General features: G+C 39.8%; 1 protein-coding gene across 2 annotated transcripts in view; it reads left to right on the top strand.

Annotated features, from left to right (window-relative positions):
- Positions 1-23,672, top strand: part of col4a5 (collagen, type IV, alpha 5 (Alport syndrome)) — a 314,426-nt gene that overhangs the window by 200,015 nt on the left and 90,739 nt on the right. For both annotated transcript variants that reach the window (XM_063061058.1, XM_063061059.1), the window contains exons 31-37: positions 198-311; positions 10,843-11,010; positions 13,757-13,846; positions 17,060-17,191; positions 18,488-18,586; positions 18,889-18,978; positions 22,865-23,004. In XM_063061058.1, the coding sequence (XP_062917128.1) occupies positions 198-311; positions 10,843-11,010; positions 13,757-13,846; positions 17,060-17,191; positions 18,488-18,586; positions 18,889-18,978; positions 22,865-23,004 (833 nt within the window). The remainder of the gene's footprint in view (positions 1-197; positions 312-10,842; positions 11,011-13,756; positions 13,847-17,059; positions 17,192-18,487; positions 18,587-18,888; positions 18,979-22,864; positions 23,005-23,672) is intronic.

Raw genomic sequence — 23,672 nt, 5'->3', positions numbered from 1 at the left:
TGTGTTTAACCAAATTTACAGAAAGTCACCTCAATCAAAAAAAAACTGTCAATTGCTGTCAGCTTAAATGACTCTTGGGCTGATGAAGTTGTAAGTCGACTTGCATCGGTGGGAGTGTGTATGCTGTCAAGGTTTAATGGTGCAAGGTTGTTTCCCAAGAAAGATGGATCTTTATACACTTTTTGTCTCTTTCTTAGGTGATCCGGGCTTCACAGGCCCCACCGGAACTCCTGGTCCACCAGGCCCACCTGGAAGAGGCCTTGCAGGCCGACCTGGTCCACAAGGCCCACCCGGACTGCCTGGATCACCAGGTATGAATTCCATTGGGAGTGCATCAGTAAGTCCAGTTCTGAATGCCTGAGACTATCGTATAGAACATTGAACATTACTGCACAGTACGGATCCTTTGGCCCACGATCTCGTGCCAACCTTTTAACCTACTCTGAGATCAATCTAACCCTTTCCTCCCAGAGAGCGCTCCATTTCCTATCATCCCACTCTGTGTTTAAAAAAAAGCTACCTCTTACATCCCGTCTATACTTTGCTCCAGTCACCTGAAAGTTATGCCCCCTTGCTTTAGCCATTTCTGCCCTAGGAAAAAGTGTCTGGGTGCACACTCGATCTATGCTCTTATTTTGTACACCTCTATCAAGTCACCTCAAATCTTCTTCACTCCAAAGGGAATAATTAAGCTTATCCTCATAATACATGCATTCTAATCCAGTCATCCTGGTAAATCTCCTTTGCACCCTCTCTACGCCTTCCACATCGTTCCACCAGAACTGGACACAATATTCACCTTGATTAATAGATAACCAGCTAACAACGCAATGTTTCTCTGAGTGTCAGCAACCAGTCCCTAAAGCACATTTTACTCAAACTTCTCATGTATTTGCATGAAGGGAAAAATAAAACTTTTTTTTTCTCAGCTCAGATGCAGCCTAACATCAATGAAGACTTCAAGCATTGTGTTTTCTTGCAGAATTTCAGAAAATGCAGTCTTTCGCTCTCCTTTGTTCTCATTCATCTTCGCCGTCACTTAGCAAGCCTCTGCTACCATCTCCCAGCCAGCATCATGCTCATTCTTCCGTTCTCCACACCTTATCACAGACGTTCTCTTTAATTCCTCCTGCACTTCCCTCTTCTCTGCAACTTCAAACATGTTCAATATTTCTGTTGAAAGGTCATGACCAAAAGAATCAGCTGTTTAATTTTCCACAGATACCATAAAAAGATTGAGAAAGAAATTTTCCACAGATACTTAAAATTTCCAGTCATTTCTATTTTAATTTGTCTTTCTGCCCAACCCACCATAGGAAACTCATAACATGAAATACCACTTGGACTTTCTCCCCAGGGAAAATAGACCCACAAATCCAAAGGCAATGGTCCTGGAATTTCCATTGTGACTCCGTAAGACCATAAGACATAGGAGCAGAAGTAGCCATTTAGCCCATCAAATCTGCTCTTCCATTGCATCATGACTGATTTATTATCCTTCTCAACCCTATTCTCCTGCCTTCTCTTTCTTTTTAAATCTTTTTATTAAGTAAGTATACAAAAAGGTAAGCCATATAGACACTAATACATTGTTAGAATATAATAAAATTACAGAAGATATTAATACAAAAAAAAACTACAAACAATGTAATTTAAACATAATATACCAAGGTAACATAATAGTATACTAATTTTATATATATATCAATAGAGAAAAAGAAAAAAAAAACCCAAAATAAAAACCCACCGTGCAACTAACTAAAAGCAACGCAAAGCAATGGGCTAACTTGAAACCAAACCGAGTTAAACTTAAAATCACGTCCTCAATCCCGACCTCCATTAAAAACAGTGAAAAAAACAAGAAGGGTATATATTACATTAAATGAAAATATTGAATAAAAGATCTCCAAGTCTGTTCAAATTTAAAAGAAGAGTCATAAAGATTGCTTCTAATTTTCTCCAAGTTCAAGCATAATATCGTCTGAGAAAACCAAAAAAAGGTAGTTGGAGCATTAAGCTCTTTCCAATGTTGTAAGATACATCTTTTCGCCATTAAAGTAAGAAATGCAATCATTCTACGGGCTGAAGGGGAGAGATTACTGGAAATTTTAGGTAGTCCAAGGATAGCAGTAATAGGGTGAGGAGAGATATCTATATTCAACACCTTGGAGATAATATTAAAAATGTCTCTCCAAAAAGTTTCCAAAGTAGGGCAAGACCAAAACATATGAGTTAAAGAGGCTATCTGCCCCGGACATCTATCACAAAAAGGATTAATATGAGAATAAAAGCGCGCTAACTTATCTTTGGACATATGTGCTCTATGAACAACTTTAAATTGAATTAGGGAATGTTTAGCACAGATAGAGGAAGTATTGACTAATTGTAAAATCTGCCCCCAGTCATCCACAGAAATGGTAAACCCCAATTCCTGTTCCCAATCTACCGTAATCTTATCAAATGGAGCTTTCCTAAGTTTCATAATAATATTATAAATCATAGCCGATGCACCTTTCTGACATGGATTAAGATTGATTATAGTATCTAAAATGTATGTAGGAGGGAGCATTGGAAAGGAAGAAAGTATAGTACTTAGAAAATTTCTAACTTGTAAATATCTAAAAAAATGTATTCTTGATAAGTTATATTTATTAGATAACTGTTCAAAAGACATAAGGGAACCATCTAAAAATAAATCCAAAAACCGTGAAATACCCTTAGTCTTCCAAATTTGAAAAGCACGATCCGTAAAAGAGGGAGGAAAAAATATGTTACCTAAAATAGGAATTGCTAACCCAAATTGATTAAGATCAAAAAATTTTCTGAATTGAAACCAAATACGCAAGGTATATTTAACTATCGGGTTAGACACCTGTTTAAGGCGTTTCCAATCAAAAGGAAGAGAGGAACCTAAAATGGAGCCAAGTGTAAAACCCTGAACAGATTGTAATTCCAATACTGCCCATTTAGGAATGGATAGTATATCCTGGTCCAGTAACCAGAATTTAATATGTCGAATATTAATTGCCCAATAATAAAATCTAAAGTTAGGTAATGCTAAGCCTCCATCTCTCTTAGCTTTCTGTAAATGTATTTTACCCAGTCTCGGGTTTTTGTTCTGCCAAATAAATGAAGAAATTTTAGAGTCAACTTTGTCAAAAAAAGATTTTGGAACAAAGATTGGTAACGCCTGAAATATATATAAAAATTTTGGCAAAAAAAAACATCTTAACTGCGTTAATACGACCAATCAAAGTTAAATATAAAGGAAGCCATTTAGATGAAAGTTGAGTAATATGGTCTATTAATGGTAAAAAGTTAGTCTTAAATAAATCTTTATATTTACAAGTAATTTTAATCCCAAGATATGAAAAATAATTATTAATCAATTTAAATGGAAATTTATAATATAAGGGAAGTTGTTTATTAATCGGAAAGAGTTCACTCTTACTAAGATTTAATTTATAACCTGAAAAAAGACCAAATTGTGCTAATAACTCTAAAACAGCCGGGATGGATTTTTGAGGATTAGAAATATATAAAAGTAAATCATCAGCATAGAGTGATAATTTATGGGACTTTAAGCCCTGAGTTATCCCAGTAATATTTGGAGATTCTCGAATGGCAATTGCAAGAGGTTCTAATGCAATATCAAATAATAAGGGACTAAGAGGACAGCCTTGTCGAGTACCTCAAAAAAGAGGGAAAAAAGGTGAACTTAAAGAGTTAGCTGCCTTCTCCCTGTAACCTTTGACACCCTTACAAAACAGGAACCTGTCAGCCCCTGCTTTAAGTATAATTCAATGAATTGGCCTCTACAGTGATTTTATACCTAGTATTTATAGAATTTGTGTAAGGATAGTCCATTTGAAGTAGACCTACAGTGACTGCAGCATCGCATGCAGGGCTCTGGGATCCACAGCCCTAGTAACCATCGAGTGGATTCAAGCCCACAATATATTCAGGGTTGTTATTCTCTTGGTGTGAGATACATTACAATTAGTTCTCTCCCCTTTGTTGGAAAACCCCTGGATGTGTAAAAGCCAACAGAAAAAGGAATAAGAAAAATGTCTGCTGTTGGTGCAATGCTCGTTGTCTCATAATGCCTCCACTCACTTCCGTTAACTGGTCCCGTGAACCTGCCACTGTCAGCAGCCAAGCTGGTCTGTAGGTGGAGCTCTAGTGCAACTTGGAAACCGAAAATCCCAATACCCAGTGTGGGAAAATTTGTGACCATCATTCTGAATGTATACCAAACCTGGGAACTGGACCAACACACTTGTTTGAGGCTGCTTTGAGAAAATTCTCTTGGGAAAGTAGAACCCTAGATTGCTTGCATGGGATAATTTGGTTTTTAATTTCATTTTCACATTCTGCTGAAAGTGTGTTTCCAGGTTTTTGAGATGCTGAAATGTTTCAGTTAAGTTCTACTAAATTGGTACTGGCATCCAAAGATGTTTGGCAACACCTTTCCCTGTGTTGCCAAGATTCTTGTCAATATTAAACTACACATAGGGCTCACATATGTTTATATTTGAGATTGCAGATCCCTAAGTGTATGGAATGGCACACAAACAAGATTTGTCGAAAAGGGAAATCAGTGTCAATTTTCAAATCATGTGTAATAACTGGCATCTGCTAGTCTCCTCATGATTAAAATCATTTGTCCAAAATTAACTCCTTATTATCCATGTGTAAATTATGTACATGCCAAATATGTCCATGCACCAACTGAGTGGATCCCAGCCATAGCAGGGGGCTGTTTTAAGAATATATAGAGAGTGTTAAGAGCATTTGTTGGAATGACCAGATTGATGTGCAATTGCAGAATCTGAATTGACGAGGAAGAAAATTCAAACAGCTACACCCACTGATATCAAAGTTGCTGGTGAATGAATGCAGCAGGCCCAGCAGCATCTCCAGGAAAAGGTACAGTCGACGTTTCAGGCCAAGGCCCTTCATCAGGTCTCGGCCTGAAACATCGACTGTACCTCTTCCTAGAGATGCTGCCTGGCCTGCTGCGTTCACCAGCAACTTTGATGTGTGTTGCTTGAATTTCCAGCATCTGCAGAATTCCTCGTGTTTGCACCCACTGATATTCTAGTCCGAGTTTTATTCTCTTCCATGGAGTTATAGAACACTACAGCACAGAAACAGTTGCTTTGCTGAATTATTCTGCAGGTCCCATTGGACTGCACCTGGACCATCACCCTCCATACCCCTCCCGTCCATGTACTTACCTAAACTTCTCTTAAAAATTGTAATCAAACCCTCATCCACCACTTCCACTGCAGCTCATTCCACATTCCCACCACCCTCTGAGTGATGAAACTCCCCCTCATGTTCCACTTAAACATTTTGCGTTTCAACTTAACCCATGACCTCCAGTTCTAGTCTCACTCAACCTCAGTGGAAAAAGTCTGTATCACTTCATATATCTCTATTAAATAATCTCCCCTCATTCTCCTACACTCCAGGGAATAAAGTCCTAACCTGTTCAAACTTCCCTTATCACTGAGGTCAAGTCCTATTGATATCGTTCCTGTAGGTAGGTGACCAGAAATGCATACGATACTTCAAATTAGGCTTCATCAGTAACTTCAACATACATCCCCAACTCCTGCACTCCGAAGAGGTGAATGAATGGATTTCCCCTGCTCATTGCACTGCAGGAATAATTAATGCAAGTTTTTAATTGGATATTTAAAGTACGAACTAGTTTAAGCACTGTAAGCTGGTAGTGCTTGACTTCGACTGGGCATCTAATATAATACTCTTGATAAGAGAAGTCATTTGATTTTCTATGTCCCAGTTCATTTGTGGAAATCTGTTCCATAGTAGAAAAGTGCATTTGCTGATGTACGTTGGTGGAGAGCACTTTTTAACCTAACAGTTTTCTTTAAATTGCCTTCTGACAGAATGGTCAGCCGATGAGCAACTATGACGTAAAATTTCTTGCAGTTCCTCTGTACAGTGATATTTCCTTTTTCTTCCCTCTCACCCCCAGAAATGTTCAAAAACTGGAAACCCAGATTTGACACTGAACACGATGGCAATTAGAGATTTCCAGGACACGTACTATTGTAATATCACTTCTCAGCAAGGTGCTGGTGTGTGTAAAGGAAGTGGGGTTCCACTGCTATAGAGGTGGGGGAAGGATTTGGTTACATTTTGCTTTACAGACCAACCTGTAAGGAAGAACTCAACCAGTTAATCTCTTCAAGTTCCCTTCTTTCACGAGTTAATGTAAATATATGACAGATGGTGACATTATACAGTGGAACTGGTGACCATTGTCTCAGTACTCCTCTTCAGTGATTCCTTCACTGTCTGACTTATCTACCTGAGTTATTCATTTGAAATTTCTTTCACCTAAATTCCAGATCCCATGGCATCACACTCTCTTACTCCACTCTCACACCAACTTCTACTCAAGGTCATTGTTTCCTGGGACCTCTTAATTCACTGTTCCTTTCCTGTCCATGTAGCTATCCAATTTTACTTTAAATGACAATATCGAGACTGCCTCTACCACTTCTGCTGGAAGCTCGTTCCACACAGCTACCGCTTTCTGAGTAAAGAAGTTCCCCCTCATGTTACCCCTAAACTTTTGCCCCCTAACTTTCAACTCATGTCCTCTTATTTGAATCTCCCCTACTCTCAATGGAAAAAGCCTATCCACGTCAACTTTATCTATCCCCCTCATAATTTTAAATACCTCTATTAAATCTCCCCTCAACCTTCCACGCTCCAAAGAATAAAGACCCAACTTGTTCAACCTTTCCCTGTAACCTAGGTGCTGAAACCCAGGTAACATTCTAGTAAATCTTCTCTGTACTCTCTCTATTTTGTTGACATCTTTCCTATAATTTGGTGACCAGATCTGTACAAAATACTCCAAATTTGGCCTTACCAATGCCTTGTACAATTTTAACATTACATCCTAACTCCTGTACTCAATGCTCTGATTTATAAAGGCCAGCATACCAAAAGCTTTCTTCACCACCCTATCCACATGAGATTCCACCTTCAGGGAACTATGCACCATTATTCCTAGATCCCTCTGTTCTTCTGCATTCTTCAATGCCCTACCATTTACCATGAATGTCCTATTTTGATTAGTTCTACCAAAATGTAGCACCTCGCACTTATCAGCATTAAACTCCATCTGCCATCTTTCATCCCACTCTTCTAACTGGCCTAAATCTCTCTGCAAGCTTTGTAAGCCTACTTCATTATCCACAACGCCACCTATCTTAGTATCATCTGCATACGTACTAATCCAATTTACAACCCCATCATCCAGATCATTAATGTATATGACAAACAACATTGGACCCAGTACAGGTCCCTGAGGCGCGCCACTAGTTACCGGCCTCCAACCTGACAAACAGTTATCCACCACTACTCTCTGGCGTCTCCCATCCAGCCAATGTTGAATCCATTTTACTACTTCAATGTTAATACTTAACGATTGAACCTTCCTAACTAACCTTCTGTGTGGAACCTTGTCAAAGGCCTTACTGAAGTCCATATAGACAACATCCACTGCTTTACCCTCGTCAACTTTCCTAGTAACTGCTTCAAAAAATTCGGTAAGATTTGTCAATCATGACCTTCTACGCACAAATCCATGTTGCAATCAGACCCTGTCTATCCAGATAATCATATGTATCATTTCTAAGAATACTTTCCATTAATATACCCACCACTGGCGTCAAACTTACAGGCCAATAATTGCTAGGTTTACTCTTAGAACCCTTTTTAAACAATGGAACAACATGAGCAATACACCAATCATCCGGCACCGTCCCCATTTCTAATGACATTTGAAATATTTCTGTCAGAGCCCCTGCTATTTCTACACTAACTTCCCTCAAGGTCCTAGGGAATATACTGTCAGGACTCGGAGACTTATCCACATTTATATTCCTTAAAAGCGCCAATACTGCCTCTTCTTTAATCATCATAGTTTCCATAACTCCCCTACCTATTTCCCTTACCTTACACAATTCAATATCCTTCTCCTTAGTGAATACCGAAAAAAAGAAATTGTTCAGAATCTCCCCCATCTCTTTTGGTTCCATGTATGGCTGTCCACTCTGATTCTCTAATGGGTCAATTTTATCCCTCACTACCCTTTTGCTATTAATATAACTGTAGAACCCTTTGGATATATTTTCACCTTACTTGCCAAAGCAACCTCGTATCTTCTTTTAGCTTTTCTAATTTCTTTCTTAAGATTCTTTTTACATTCTTTATGTTCCTTGAGCACCTCATTTACTCCATGATGCCTATATTTATTGTAGATATCTCTCTTTTTCCAAACCAAGTTTCCAATATCCCTTGAAAACCATGGCTCTCTCAAACTTTTAACCTTTCCTTTCAACCTAACAGGAACATAAAGATTCTGTACCCTCAAAATTTCACCTTTAAATGACCTCCATTTCTCTATTACATCCTTCCCACAAGACAATTAGTCCCAATCCACTCCTTCTAAATCCTTTTGCATCTCCTCAAAGTTAGCCTTTCTCCAATCAAAAATCTCAACCCTGTGTCCAGACCTATGCTTCTCAATTACATTGAAGCTAATGGCATTGTGATCATTGGACCTGAAGTGCTCCTCAACACATACCTCTGTCACCTGCCCTGTCTCATTCCCTAATAGGAGATCCAACACTGCTCCTTCTCTAGATGGTACCTCTATGTATTGCTGCAAAAAACTATCCTGCACACATTTTACAAACTCCAAACCATCCAGCCCTTTTACAGTATGGGCTACCCAGTCTATGTGTGGAAAATTAAAATCTCGCACAATGACAACCTTGTGCTTACTACAAATATCTGCTATCTCCTTACAAATTTGCTCCTTCAATTCTCACTCCCCATTAGGTGGTCTATAATACACCCCGATTTCCCATTCCTCAATTCCACCCAAATAGCCTCCCTGGACGAGCCCTCTAATCTATCCTGCCAGAGCAGAGCTGTAATATTTTCTCTGACAAGCAATGCAACACCTCCCCATCTTGTCCCTCCGATTCTATCACACCTGAAGGAATGAAATCCAGGAATATTTAGTTGCCAATCTTGTGGGCACAATAAATCTATAGAATAATAACCAGAACAGAATCAATGAAAGACCATCCAACTAGGGCATTCAGCCAGAGTGCAGAAGTCAACAAAGTGTGCAAATACAAAAAGGAGAAATAAGAACACTCATAAATAAATAAGCAATAAATATCTGTGCAACACACACAAAATGCTGGAGGAACTCTGCAGGCCAGGCAACATCTATGGAAAAAAGTACTGTTGACTTTTCGGGCTGAAACCCTTTGGCAGGACTGGAGGGAAAAAAACTGAGGAGTAGATTTAAAAGGTGGGGAGAGGGGAATAGCTGTTGTTGATAATATCCTGCACAATCGACATGGTCATTCTAAGTCATGGTCACAGAAATAAAAAGCATAGAAACAGAGCATTTGGTCCAGTATGCCCATTCTAACCAAGATGTCTTCCTGAGCCAGTCCCATTTGCCTGGATTTGACCCATATCCATCCAAAACTTTCTTATCCATGTACCTGTCCAAATGTCTTTCAAACATTACATTCACCCACCGCATGCGGAAAGTCTTGCCTGCCAGGACCACTTTAAGTCTTTCCCCTTTCATATTAAACCAATACCCTCTAGTTTTAGGCTCCCTTACCCTGGGGAAAAGACTGTGATAATGCATTCTATCAATGTCCCGCATGATTTTATACACCTGTATAAGGTCAGCCCCCAGCTTCCTTCACTGCAGGGAAACCAGTCCCAGCCTATTCAATCTTTCATCATAATTTAAGCCCTCCAGTCCTGGCAACATCCTTGTGAATCTTTTCTGCACTCTCTCCTGCTGAATGGCATCCAGAATTGCACATAATATTCCAGATGCAGTCTCGCCAACACCTTGTGACATGACAACCCAACACTTGTACTCAGTTCCCTGACGTATGAAATCACGCACATCATTGGCCCTCCTCACCAGATTATGTACTGGCATTTCCACTTCCAAGGAACTAGGTCCCTGTACCCCTGGGTCTCTCTGTCTTTTAATTTGACTTTCTGTGCTTAAAGGAGCTTCATTATTCCTAGTGCTGCCCAAAACTTGGACAGAAATAACCAAGTGTAGCAGTTTATTAGCTAGATTTAGAGAGCGAGAGAGATACAGCACACAAGTCATTGTAACTTGTCCTGTGGTTACATTAGTGTTAAATCAGGGGTTGCTGGGCAGTGGGGTTCGAAACCGAAAGGGCACACATCTCTAAATAAATTAATAACTCACTTTTTTTCCAAAGAGTAAATAAGGACAAATTTATTGCTTTCCAGAAGTAGATATAGAAAACATCAATGGTCCCAAAAAAAAATTGAGAAACTTATGTCTCTAGCTGAACAATAGTAAACTGGAGTTAAGATGAATTTAATGTTCGAGACAAAAGGCAGATCCAGTTAGTAAAGGAAACATTTGTAAACCATCAACGCAAACACGAGGAATTCTGCAGATGCTGGAAATTCAAGCAACACACATCAAAGCTGCTGGTGAGCACAGCAGGCCAGGCAGCATCTCTAGGAAGAGGTACAGTCGACGTTTCAGGCCGAGACCCTTCTGACTTCTGACAAAGACACTTCTGACGAAGTGTCTCGGCCCGAAACGTTGACTGTACCTCTTCCTAGAGATGCTGCCTGGCCCACTGCGTTCACCAGCAACTTTGATGTGTGTTATTTGTAAACCATTACTAGTTGTAATTCTGAATCTAGAAGTAACATTTCATGAACTTATTAGTGATAATCTGTTTCCATGTTGTTAACCAGGATCACCAGGCCCAATCGGTGATAAGGGAGACCCTGGTCCTCCAGGTCTGGATATTCCTGGCCCTCCCGGAGACAAAGGAAATCCAGGGTTACCAGGTGGTCCGGGTTCGCCGGGTCCTCCAGGTCTTCCAGGTCGACCAGCAGTCGATGGGGGCCCAGGTCCAGCAGGTAAAGTTCAAAGTAAATTCGTGTCACTATATACCACCGTGAGATCCATTCTTTTGTGGACACTCACAGTCGATACAAAGAAACACAAAGAAGATCGATGAAAAACCACACGCAAACAGAAATGGACAAACAGCCATTGTCAAAAGAAGATGAGCAGTGCAAATACAAAAAGGAACAAATAATAATAATAAATAAATTGTAAATAAAGAATACTGTGTAGAGTCCTTGAAAGTGAGACCATAGGTTGTGGAATCAGTTCGGTGTTGAGGTAAGTGAAGTTATCCACACTGATTCAGGAGCTTGATTGTTGAAGAGGAATAACTGTTCCTAGACCCAGAAGTGTGGGACCCAAGTCTCCTGACTCTCCTATGTAAATAAATTCCTAGCGGTCTTTCTACTGCTTATATAGCAGGAAGTAAATATCCTTTGCTAAAACTAATATTTTGGTTTCTTTGTTCCATTACTGGTCACTTTTTCATAAATTAGGGAGGGGTTAGCTTTTCCCAGTGAGTGCGAAGTGTAATAGATTCCTGCTTTGCATATCTCACTAAATCAACCAGCTACATTTTACAGTAAAATGACTTGGATGAATTATCTCAGAGTATCATTAAATTTGCCGATATCCCAAAGAGAGGTAGGAAGGTTATGAACATTAGAAGGTGTAAAGGTAGATATATGGATGGGCAAAGATCTAGCAAACTTAGTATAATGTGGAAAAATAAGAAGTTCTCAATGTTGGGAAGAAAAAATAAAGAAGCCTACTATCTAAACAGTGAGAAGCACAAAAGATACTGAGGGATCTGTGTGATCACAAAAGACGAAAATGCAAATAGAGTGTGATGGTGTGGGTTGATCAGACCCAAAACAATCCCAAAACAATCTGAGTGTCCAGGAAATGTGGTAATAAGCATACAAGCACAACAAAGTAACTTAAGGCTACTTTGTTATCATAAAACAGAAAGCACAAATAAACCGGACTGAATACTAACTACATAGTAAGTCACATGAGGATTTCAGGGCTCATGATACTCAGCCACCGGGGCTCATTTGCTCGTTATTATCATTTGAGCTAATTGATAGCTTTTTTCCACAATCTAAATGTAAATTTTTTGGTATATTTTCTTTTCTTGCTGGTGGTTTGATGTTTGTTTTTAGAAGCTTTTTGTATGACGCATGGCTCCGGAGTTGTATACCTAATGGGTTCTTTTTTTTTTCTCACTTTTTCTGCTTAGTAGTTTTTTATGTTAACACAAATTTTTTTTTTCCATCTTTAAGATCACATTTTTTTTGAGACATTGTAAGTGTTATTACTTCAATGTACTCATGTTATTTCTTTTGCATAATATAACAATAAAAAGATTTGAAAAGAAAGAAAGATACTCAGCTGCCACTTGATTGCCACCATTGTCAGGGGAATTATGAATTCCGACTGGTGAAATCAATCTGGATCCGTTCTAGGCACCTTGGTCTAGATGAAGTCCCAAGAAATGAGCAAGAAATACCTCAATAAATAGGTTCCAGTCCACAAACATTGAGAGATACGCGGAGAAAAATAATTTCTTTGGTCCTTTGCTGTCATGAGGCTAAGAAAGAATCTAGTGGCTACTAAGAAACCTATAGTGTAAGAATACAACTGCTATAAGCAAACATTTAACAAGTTTACAGTGTTTAACTTGTACGGACACCCTACATGTTGCAGGCTCATCAAGAGCAAAAGTGTCACTTGGAATTTTTCAGACTTTCGTCTAACAATTTTACAAAATTTAATACAGCACAACAAATAGGGTAAGTAGTTAGAAAATGTTAACAGAATGTTGTCATTTGTTAGTCATGGAATTGAATATCAAAGTAGCTTTCTGCTTGTTATCTTGGATGCTGGTAGGGCTACATCTGGAATACAGTGACAATATTGGTCTCCTTACTTAAATAAGGATATTAATATTTTGGAGAATAATTCACAGATGTATTGCTGGCCTGATACCAGGAATGAACAGGCTGTCATGTGAAGGACAGGTTAAGCTTGTAACACCTGAAGTTTATAAGAATCTGAACAGGCTGAATGTGGAAGGGAGGTTTCCTGTCGTAAGAATAAAAAATACAATACAATAATACATTTAAAACTCAATGTTTTTTTCTTTTCCCTTCATAAACTGATAAGAGGAGAATTGCTGTTCTCATTTTTTATTATTGTCTATTTTATACCAGTTTAACAATATCTATGATTTTGACAGTGTCTATCTTAATCTCGGTTTATATTGTTACTGATATATATATTTGAGGTAGTTCTCCTCTTGATTGTATTTATGCTTCTTTTAAATCAATAAAAAAGATTAATAAAGAAAAAGAAAGAAAATGCAACAGAATCAGTGAATTACTACACACAAAGAAAGCTAATGTGCAAAAGAAGGCAGCATGTGCAAATATAATAATATTAATTAATTAATAATACTAACATGAGATATAGAAGCCTTGGAAGTGAATCCTTAGGTTGTAGAATAAGTTCAGAAATTAACCCTTGACAAACCTTCTTGAAATATTTCTGTGCACTAACCACAATATAAAAACAGCTTCATTTAACTGTTGAATGAGACCTTCAAACAGAGAAAGGCGAAAGCGGAAAATATGATGAGATTCAGTCGGGATCCTTTATAAGCTGAGGGTGCAGCTTGTCAGATTTGTTTCAGTGTTTGGGGTAGCCTCATTAACAGGAATTCTGTATAATTCCCGATCTGTACTTTACCCACAGGTCAAAAGGGTGATATGGGTTTGATGGGAAAACCTGGTCCTCTGGGTCCTCCAGGTCCTCCTGGAAACCCTGGCTTTCAAGGTCCAAAAGGTAGGTGTAAATTAATCTAGTTCTGGTGCTTGTTTGTATTTCAACAAGTTTTGTATTTCTTACCCTACCTCTTACCCTTACCTTCTACTCTTGCCAAATGAGATCGCCTGAGACTGCTGGAACTGATTCTGTTTACTCTATATGTCAGCGATCTGGATGATGGAACGAATGGTTTTGTTGCAAAGGTTGCAGACGATATGAAGATAGGTAGAGAGGCAGGTAGTACGAAGGAAGTAGGGAGGCTATAGAAGGACTTAGGCAGCTTAGGAGAATAGGCAAAGAAATGGCACATGGAATAGAATGTTGGGAAATGCACTTCAGTAGAAAAGAAATGAAAGGGTTGACTATTTCCTAAATGGAGAGAAAATGCAAAAATCTGAGACTCAAAGGGACTTGTCAGTCCTTGTGCAGGATTCCCTAAAGGTTAATTTGCAGGTTGAGTCTGTGGTGAGGAAGGCAAATGTGATGTTAGTATTCATTTCAAGAAGACAAGAATATAGAAGCAAGGATGTAACATTGAAACTTTATAAAGCACTGGTGAGGCCTCACTTGGAGTATTGTGAGCCAGTTTGGGCCCCTTATCTTAGAAAGAATGTGCTGAAACCAGAGAGGGTTTAAAGGAGGTTCACGAAAATGATTCCAGTTTTAAATGGCTTGTCGTATGAAGAGCGTTTGATAGCTCTGGGCCTGTATTCACTGGAACTCAGAAGACTGACCTAATTGAAACCTATGGAATGGTGAAAGACCTTGATTGAGTGGATGTGGAGAGCATGTTGTCTATGGTGGGAGTGTCTAAGACCAGAGGACACATCCTCTGAATAGAGGGGCATCCTTTTAGAACAGAGATGATGAGGAATTTCTTTAGCCAGAGAGTGGTGAATCTGTGGAATTCGTTGCTACAGGCAGCTGTGGAGGCCAAATTTTTATGTATATTTAAGGCAGAGATTGATAGATTCTTGATTAGTCAGGGCACAGAAAGGATACGGGTAAGGCAGGAGATTGGGGCTGAGAGGAAAATTGGATCAGCCATGATGTATAGTGGAGCAGACTCAATGGGCCAAATGGCCTAATTCTGCTCATATATCTTATGATCTTACAGTTTAAAATGGAAACTTTATTCTGCTCTCTGGTAGGCAGGTACCCAACTATTATTCAACACTATGCAATGTGATGCAGTTCGATTGTAATAATTCTAGGTTCTATTAACAGCCCTCAAGGTCATAGTTCATCAAGTGCTGTTGATTTATATTGATTATTGGAAGGCAATCAAGAAAGTGATAGATTTGAGAATATATATCAAGATCAGTTACATATTTAATCTAATTATTTTACTGGTCTGTTGAGACCTGGGTTTTTTCTAGTTTTGATTCTTCTAAACGATAAGGATCGTAAGACTAGAGAGACCAATGGATGGATAGCCAAATGACAGCAAGTCTCAGAACTTTTAGCTATTAAGTCAGGATAAAGAAACTGGAGCTAGCTTCATTGGAGAAACCCAGGACTAAGTTTAACTGTGGAGTACCAGAAGGGAACAATAATTTCCCCAGGCAATCCAGGGGAGTTCAAATCCTCCTACACAGAGTAGGGTAGGGAGAGGTGGGGGGAGGGGGAGGGAAGGAGAGGCAGAATCAATATAAAATAAGAAAACTTAAGGAAACTTAATTATTTCCCTTTGGCAGGAAAGGCGCTTAAAAAGAATTTAAAATGGAATGGTGCCATTTCCAAGTTCTTTCTTAACAAACTGCATTTTAATGCAATTAATTCCAGTTCCAACTTCATGTCTCATGGCATGCATGGGCTCTTAGTGGCATTCTTACCCTTTGTGAGGCTCTGCTACCAGATAAAGTTGTCAGAAACACAAGATGAGAAGATGAAGATTAAAATGTTAAATAATTAAATCCTCCACTTATACTTGTTTGTGACTTGATCACGTCTTTTATTTATACTTGCTCTTGGTCTCTTTGTCCATGTGTTCACCAGGTGTGAGACTTTTTGGTTACTCCCTCCCACCCCCACCCCCCCCCCCCGCCAGCTTTTCTCTTTCCAGCATTTTTGCTGCCGACAGCATAGTTCTCTAGCCGATAATGACCCCCACTTCTCAACATCACCTCCAAGGTCTTGACGCTCTGCAATTGGCTGTTGGCTTCCAAATGAAACTGCTGACCAACAGACTACCAGGATTCAATTGAGATCCGGCATTTTCTGGCACTGTAATTCCTAATGAATGAATTATGGTTGGTTATCATTCAGAGACTTACCTAGAAATGCATGAGTGTTGAACACTAATTGCTACATACTGTACACGGTCTCATTAGCACATTGTACTCATCCTCAAATTCACTCAATCAATGTTATTGTACATTAAATAGAATCTGGTAGCTGCAACAGTTTGATCCTCACGCAATTTATTGGTGGAAGTTTAGAATGGAGAGACTGCATCGTGTTTCAGTGTTCCTTTAATTTTTCATTAACTTCTTAATTCACTTCAGCTTAATGAACAAAAGTTATTTATTAACACAAGAGATTCTGCAGATGCTAGAAATCCAGAGCAAACCACACAAAATGCTGGAGGGGCTTAGCAGGTCAGGCAGCATCTATGGAGAGGAATAAACAATCGACGTTTCAAGCTGAGACCTTTTGTTGGGACTGGAAAGAAAGGGAGAAGAAGCAGGAATAAGGAAGTGGGGGAGGGGAAGGAGTACAAACTGGCGAGTTATAACTGGTCTCTTCCCCCTACCTTTCCAGTAATGATGAAGGATCTCGGCCCAAAACATCGATTGTTCATTTCGCTCCATAAATGTTGCCTGATGTGCAGGGTTCCTCCAACATTTTGTGTTTGTTCTTCAAGTGATAGGTGAAACCAGGTGAGGGAGAAAGTTGTGGGAGGGGGAAGCTGTTAGGAGATAGTTAGGAAAGGAAAAGGGCTGAAAAAGAAGAAATCTGAAAGGAGAGGAGAGTGGACCCTGGAAGAAGAGGGAGGAGAAGGGGAAACGGAAGGAGATGGTGGGCTGCTGAGGAGAAGGGAAGGGGTAAGCTAGGAGCCAGAATGGGGAATGAAAAAAGGGAGAAATGGAGAAAAAAATTACCAGAAGTTAGACAAATTGTTACCTGGGGTTCTAAATTATAGTGGCTGTTGACAGAAATCAATTCCAGTATCTGTGAGCAATTTTATTTTTTGGCTTTTTTGTTAAACAATCTTTCTGCCTGTTACAGGAAACGAAGGACTTCCAGGTGGGCCTGGAGGCCCAGGTGCCCCTGGAAGTAGAGGCTTTAAAGGTGAGCCTGGTTTGCCAGGACCTCCAGGACAAGTTGGTCAAGGACCAAAAGGAGAGAAGGGGTTCCCAGGTATGTTAGAAATTCAGAACACATTCCTCCATTGTGACTTAATGTGATTGCAGAAGGAGGAAAGGTGAAAAGGACAACAGATGGTAAATATAGAGCAATAAAATCTCTGTTGTTTTGTTCTTAAGTTAACCAACATCTCAATAATGATTTGGAGCTCTTTTGCACATGAACATACTTTGCATCAATATGGGCATAGGTAAGAAACTTGTATCTGTAGCACTGAACACCCCAGACTTATGCCTGTTTATGGTATCAGGACTTCACGTGAATCAATTAGACATGCTATGTTACCCCTAGTTGAATGATTGCAGAAAAGAATTGAAATAGGATTCATAGCTTAGATAGTTAATGTCAATCTCTGGTTAGCAGTAAACACTGGGGACTTGGACCAGCATGAAGGATCCATAAATTGAGCTTTAATTGCCAATATAAAGCAAGGCACTTTTCCAATTTGTCCGATCAGAAAAAAACATTTATTTTGACTTTAGAAATCATGCAACGCAGTACCTGCACAGTTCAAAAGAAGGTTCAATTCTGTCTAAGTTCCCTTCACTACCAAAGTGCTGATAGTATTTCTGAATGAACTGTGCATTTTAAAGTGCACACTGCTAAACTATTAATTTAATGGGATGACAAAGATTATAATGTGCAGTTCTAATACCTTTAAACAAGTATGTCATTAATTTTGAAAAATAATCTGATCAAAATCTGTTTTATTATCACTGATATGTGTTGTAAAATTTGTTTTGTGGTAGCAGTACAGTGCAATACATGAAGCATGCTATAAATTACAGTAAGTATAAAAAAATGTATTAAGTAGTGTAAAAAGAGAGCCTAAATAGAGAGGTAGTGTTCATGGGTTGGTTGTCCATTCAGAAATCTGACGGCAGTGGGGAAGAAGCTGTTCCTGGAAGGTTAATTGTGTGTCTTCAGGTTCCTATAGTTCCCTGATGGTAGAAATGAGAAGAGGGCATGTGCTGGGTAGTTGGGTCCTTAATAATGGATGCTCCCTTTTTGAGGCATAACTTTTAAAAATGTCCTTAATGGTGAGGAGGCTAATGCCCATGATGCAGCTGGCTGAGTGTACAACCCTCTAGTGCCTTTTATGATCCTGTGCAGTGGCCCCTCCACTGACACAGCTAGTCAGAATGCTCTCCATGGCAAATTTGTAGAAGTCTGCTAGTGTCTTTGTGGCATACCAAATCTCCTCAAACTCCTAATGATATATAGCTGGTGCGCAGTAAAGCACTTATAACGATATATATGTAAAACTAATGTTTTATTTCTCTTTCTAAGGGTCACCTGGACTTCCAGGTCCAAAGGGTTTTCCAGGTACACCTGGAAATCCAGGAGCACCAGGACAAGATGGTTTACCAGGCTTACCAGGAGGTCCAGGTAAGGACAATCTGTGCTCCTCTGTGTCAAAGAGTCAGAGAAGAACAGAAGAGATGCTTTGAGGTCACTCGGATGTATAAATAGATGAAGCTATCAAGGACATTGTTAAATATTTCTGTTAGTTGGTTTACGTATCTCTGTCTGATTGATATTTTCCCCATTGTATTTTATGGGACAGAAATTGCAGTGTTAAGTGTTTTCTGTCAATAATTGTGTGAGATGCCTCCTGCATTGAGAGTGAGAATTTGTCTCACCGGGGTTTTTTTCCCGTACTGTTTATTAATGACGAAGTGTTTCTGTAGGTCCCAAAGGAGACCTTGGGCTCCCAGGGCAACCCGGATCTCCAGGACGACCAGGACCAAAAGGAGCAATGGGAGAAATGGGCTTTCCGGGTAAGATTATGCTCTTTTTTAATTAGATGCATTTCCCATTCACCTTATGGAGCACCAATTTAATGAGAGTTAGTTTTCTGGTTCTTTGTTGAGCTTTGTATAAAGATCATTCTGGTCAATGGTAGCCAGAAGTACTTTGAAAACTTCATGGCAGATATTTGCCCTTGGTTTGGAGATGCAGCATAACAAAGATAAAGATAGATAGATAAACTTTGTCACATGTACATTGAAACTTTGAAACATTCGGAGAAATGTAGTGTTTATGCCAACAACTAACACAGTTTGAGGATGTGCTGGGGGCAGCCCGTAAACATCACCGTGCTTCCAGCAGCAACATAGCATACCCACAATTTACTAACCCTAACCCATGCGTCTTTGGAACGTGGGTGGCAAACAGAGCGCCCAGAGGTGTTCAGAGGGAGATTGTACAAATTCCTTACTAACAGCGGCGGAATTGAACGCAGGCCGCTGGTACTGTAATAGTTGTGTCACCCGAAAGGAACAGGGAGTATAGCTATAGTGCTGATACTACCAATTCAAACAGTCACGGGCCACAAGTTAGCAGTTCCTGCTGTTTTATTATTGTCGCATGTACCAAGGTACAGTGAAAATCTTGGTATCGCATGCCGCCCCTACAGATCACTTCACAACATCAGCACATTGAGATCGTACAGGGAAAGAGCTGTAACAGAATGCAAAATAATGTGATACAGTTGCAGAGAAAGTGTAGTACTGACAAGCAATGATGTGCAAGGCTGTCATGAAGTAGCTGATGAGGTCAAAAGTTTATTTTTATCACACTAGAGGATTTATTGTACTAGGGGACTATTCAGTAGTCTTACAGAAGCTGTTCACAGAAACACGACCACCAGGGGTAGTATCTTCAAGAGGTACTACATCTAAAAGGCAACGTTAGCATCAAAACTCATCACTATCAGGGCTATCACATCTTTTCACAGCTACCATCAGGCAAGCAGTATAGAAGCCTGAAGTCCCACTCCACCAGGCTAAAGAACGGCTGTTTCCCTTCGACCATTTGATTCTTGAACCAACTGGCAAAACCCCAATCACTACAGTTAAGCAATATGATAACCACTTTGCATTAAAATGGACCTTTTCTGTTATAATTGCATTTTTTCATGTAAAAGCCCTGTTTAATATATATTTTTCTTGAGAATGCTCGTTATGTGATGCCATGCATCTGTGATGCTGCTGCAAGTAAAGATTTTCATTGCACTTGTACATATGTCTACCTGTGCATGTGACAATAATCTTGACCGACATGGGCTTTGCTGTTGAATAGAAAATAAATGTAGCTTAGTTCTGTACTATGTCTTTTTCAATAACTTTGGTTACGATGTGGAAAGAATGTTTCCCATGGTGGGGGAGTCTAGGACAGGAGGGTACGGCCACAGGATAGAGGGGCGTCCACTTAAAACAGAGATGCAGAGAAATTTCTTTAGCCAGATGGTGGTGAATTTGTGGAATTTATTACTACAAGGCAGCTTTGGAGGCCAGGTCGTTGGGTGTATTTAAGGCAGAGCTTGATAGTTTCTTGATTGGACACGGCATCAAAGGTTACAGGGAGAAGGCCGGGGAGTGGGGCTGAGGAGGGAAAAAAGAATCAGCATGATTGAATGGTGGAGCAGACTTGATGGGTCAAATGGCCTAATTCTACTCCTATGTCTTATGGTCTTATGGTCTTGATATCTTGGTAGTAGCATTGGATATTGGAAATGAGACTATCAACTCTAAATATTCATCCCTTTTCAATAATGCTGAACATGCTCACGTGGTGTCACAGCCAAGGAAGCCCCCAATTCCTCAGGAGGCTAAAGAAATTTGACACGTCCCTGTTGACTCTTACCAATTTTTATCAATGCACCTGGTGCATAACAGCCTGGTATGCAAGCTGCTCGGTACATGACCACAGAAACTCAAAATTCAAAGTAAATTTTCTATCAAAGTATATATATATCCGTTATATATCACTCAATAAATCCGTTATCCATAATAGAATCCGTTATCCGTAATAAAATCGATGAAAACAACCAGTGTGCAAAAGACAACAAATACAAAAAAAAAGAGAAAAATGAAGTAACAACAATAAATAAATAAGCAGTAAGTATTGAGAACATGAGGTGAAGAGTCCTTGAAAGTGATTTCATAGGTTGTGGGAGCAGTTGGGTGTTGTGGCAAGTGAAGTTGACTGAAGTTACTCCCTCGGGTTGAAGAGCCTGATGGTTGAGGGTAATAACTGTTCCTGAGTCCTGAGGCTCCTACACCTTCTTCCTGATGGCAGCACTGAGAAGAGAGCATGTCCCGGGTGGTGGGGGTCTCAGATGATGGATGCTGCTTTCCTGTGTAGATGCGCTCAATGGTGGAAAGGGGTTTAACTGTGATGGGCTGGGCCGTATCCACTACTTTTTGTAGGATTTTCCATTCAAGGGCATTGGTGGTGTTTCCATACCAGGCAGTGAAGCAGCATGTCAATACATTCCCAACAGTATATCTATAGAAACTTGTCAAGGATCGAGATGCCATGCTGACTCTTCACAAACTTCTAAGGAAGTAGAGGTGCTGCTGTGGTTTCTTCATTGTTGCATTTACATGCTTTACCCAGGACAGATCCTCTGCAATGGCAACTCTGAGGAATTTAAAGTTGCTGTCCCTCTGCACCTCTGACCCCCCTGTTAAGGATTAGCCCATGGATCTCTGGTTTCTGCCTCCTGAACTCAACAGTCATTTCTTTGGTCCTGCTGACATTGAGTAAGGAGGTTGTTGTCGTGGTCTATACTTCACACTGTTTCAATAAAGTAGCCAGCCCAATCAAAGACCCCACCCACCCCAGACATTCTCTTTTCTTCCCTGTCCCATAGGGCAGAAGATACAAAAGCCTGAAAGCACCTACCACCAAGCTCAAGGACAGTTGCAATCCCACTGTTATTAAGCTCTTGAATAGATCTCTTGTGCAATAAGATAGTCTCTTGACCTCACAATCTACCTCGTACATTAGTGCACTTTGCATTTCATTGGTTAGCTGCACTGCACTTTTTTCACATTTTATTCTGCATTGTTATTGTTTTACCTTATTCTGCCTCAATGTACTGTGTTAGGATTTAATCTGTATGAACATTATGTAAGACAAGCTTTGCACTATATTTCGGCACATGTGACAACAATAAGCCAATGCCAATATCAATACCATTGTACTCTGCACCCAAAATTAAAGTTTTCAAGACACAGACATCTTCATGCAAATATCCCTCACTAAAACAAAAATCAATTGCAAATATTCCCAAGCATAATTTTTGAGATTATTTATTTATTTAGCAATACAGCATTGAGGAAGCCCTTCCGGCCTTTCGAGACATGCCGTCCCCACAATCCCATAACACTGATTAACCCTAACCTAATCACGGGACAACTTACAATGACCAGTTAACCTATCTGCTACTTTTTTGGACTGTGAATTGAAACCGGAGCACCCAGGCATTCCACGGAATGGACATACAGAGGCTCCAGACAGAATGGTGCCGGAATTGAACTCCGAACTGCGGAACACACCGTGCTAAGTGCTACACGAGCGTGGCGTCCAAGCAGTTTGTGTTATTGAAATTAAGATTATGCTGTATATATCGTATTAATGTGTTCTTTCTTGTTAAACTTGCAAAGATTTATGTTTAATTTATGTTTTTCTTGCGAATGCTATGCATATGATGTGCCTTTGAGGCTGCTACAAGTAAGTTTCTCATTGCTGCTGTGCATACATGTACTTATACATTTACAATAAATTCAAGTTTGACTTTGATAAATGTGTTTAAGTAACAAATCTTCTGCTGTCCTGCTGGTTGATGTAATGATATTTCTGTTTTACGCACCATAGGCCCACCAGGTCCTAAAGGCACTCCAGGGAACTCGGGGCTTCCAGGTCAGCCTGGTGCCTCTGGGCGGCCTGGCTTAACAGGTGAAAAGGGTGAGCCCGGCAAACTACTCACTGGAATTCCAGGCGCTCCTGGACAGAAGGTTAATCTTTCTCTTCCCCTAGAAGGAAATTCCCAGGATTTCTCATGTTTGGAAATAAAGACCAGTTTGCATCTTGCTTTTAGACAAATTTCAAAATTGCCCGGTGTAAAGAGGTTCTCTATTGAGTTGTACAGCACAGAAATGGCACATCAATCCAATATTTTTGTCAGTCTGCACTTTTCCTCATTGCCCACATTAGGTCTATATCCTTGCATGCCTTGCTGTCTGAGTGACTACCTAAATATCTCTTAAACATAATCATAAACATTGTCATTGTGCATATTTAAAGCGGAGGTTGATAGGTTCTTGATTAGTCAGGGTGTCAAAAGTAATTGGGAGAGGGCAGGAGAATAGGGTTGAGATGGATAATACATCAGCCATGGAATGGTAGAGCAGATTCAAATGGCCAAATTCTGCTCCTAAGTCTTATGGTATTTAAGTATTATATCTTTTTCCCAGGGTGCAAAAGTCAAATACTAGAGAACATGCATTTCAAATGAGTGGGGGAAGTTCAAAGGAGGTGTTCGGGGCAAGTTACACAGAGAACTGTGGGTGCCTAGGAAGTTCTGCTAGAGGTGATAGTGGAGGCAGATACAATGAGGGCTTATAAGAGGCTTTTAGACATACCATTTATGCAGGGCTTTGGATATTATGTAGGCAGAAGGGGT

Source organism: Mobula hypostoma, chromosome 10 (assembly GCF_963921235.1).
Source record: "Mobula hypostoma chromosome 10, sMobHyp1.1, whole genome shotgun sequence".
NCBI lineage: Eukaryota > Metazoa > Chordata > Chondrichthyes > Myliobatiformes > Myliobatidae > Mobula > Mobula hypostoma.
This window is presented reverse-complemented; position numbering and strand designations above follow the sequence as displayed.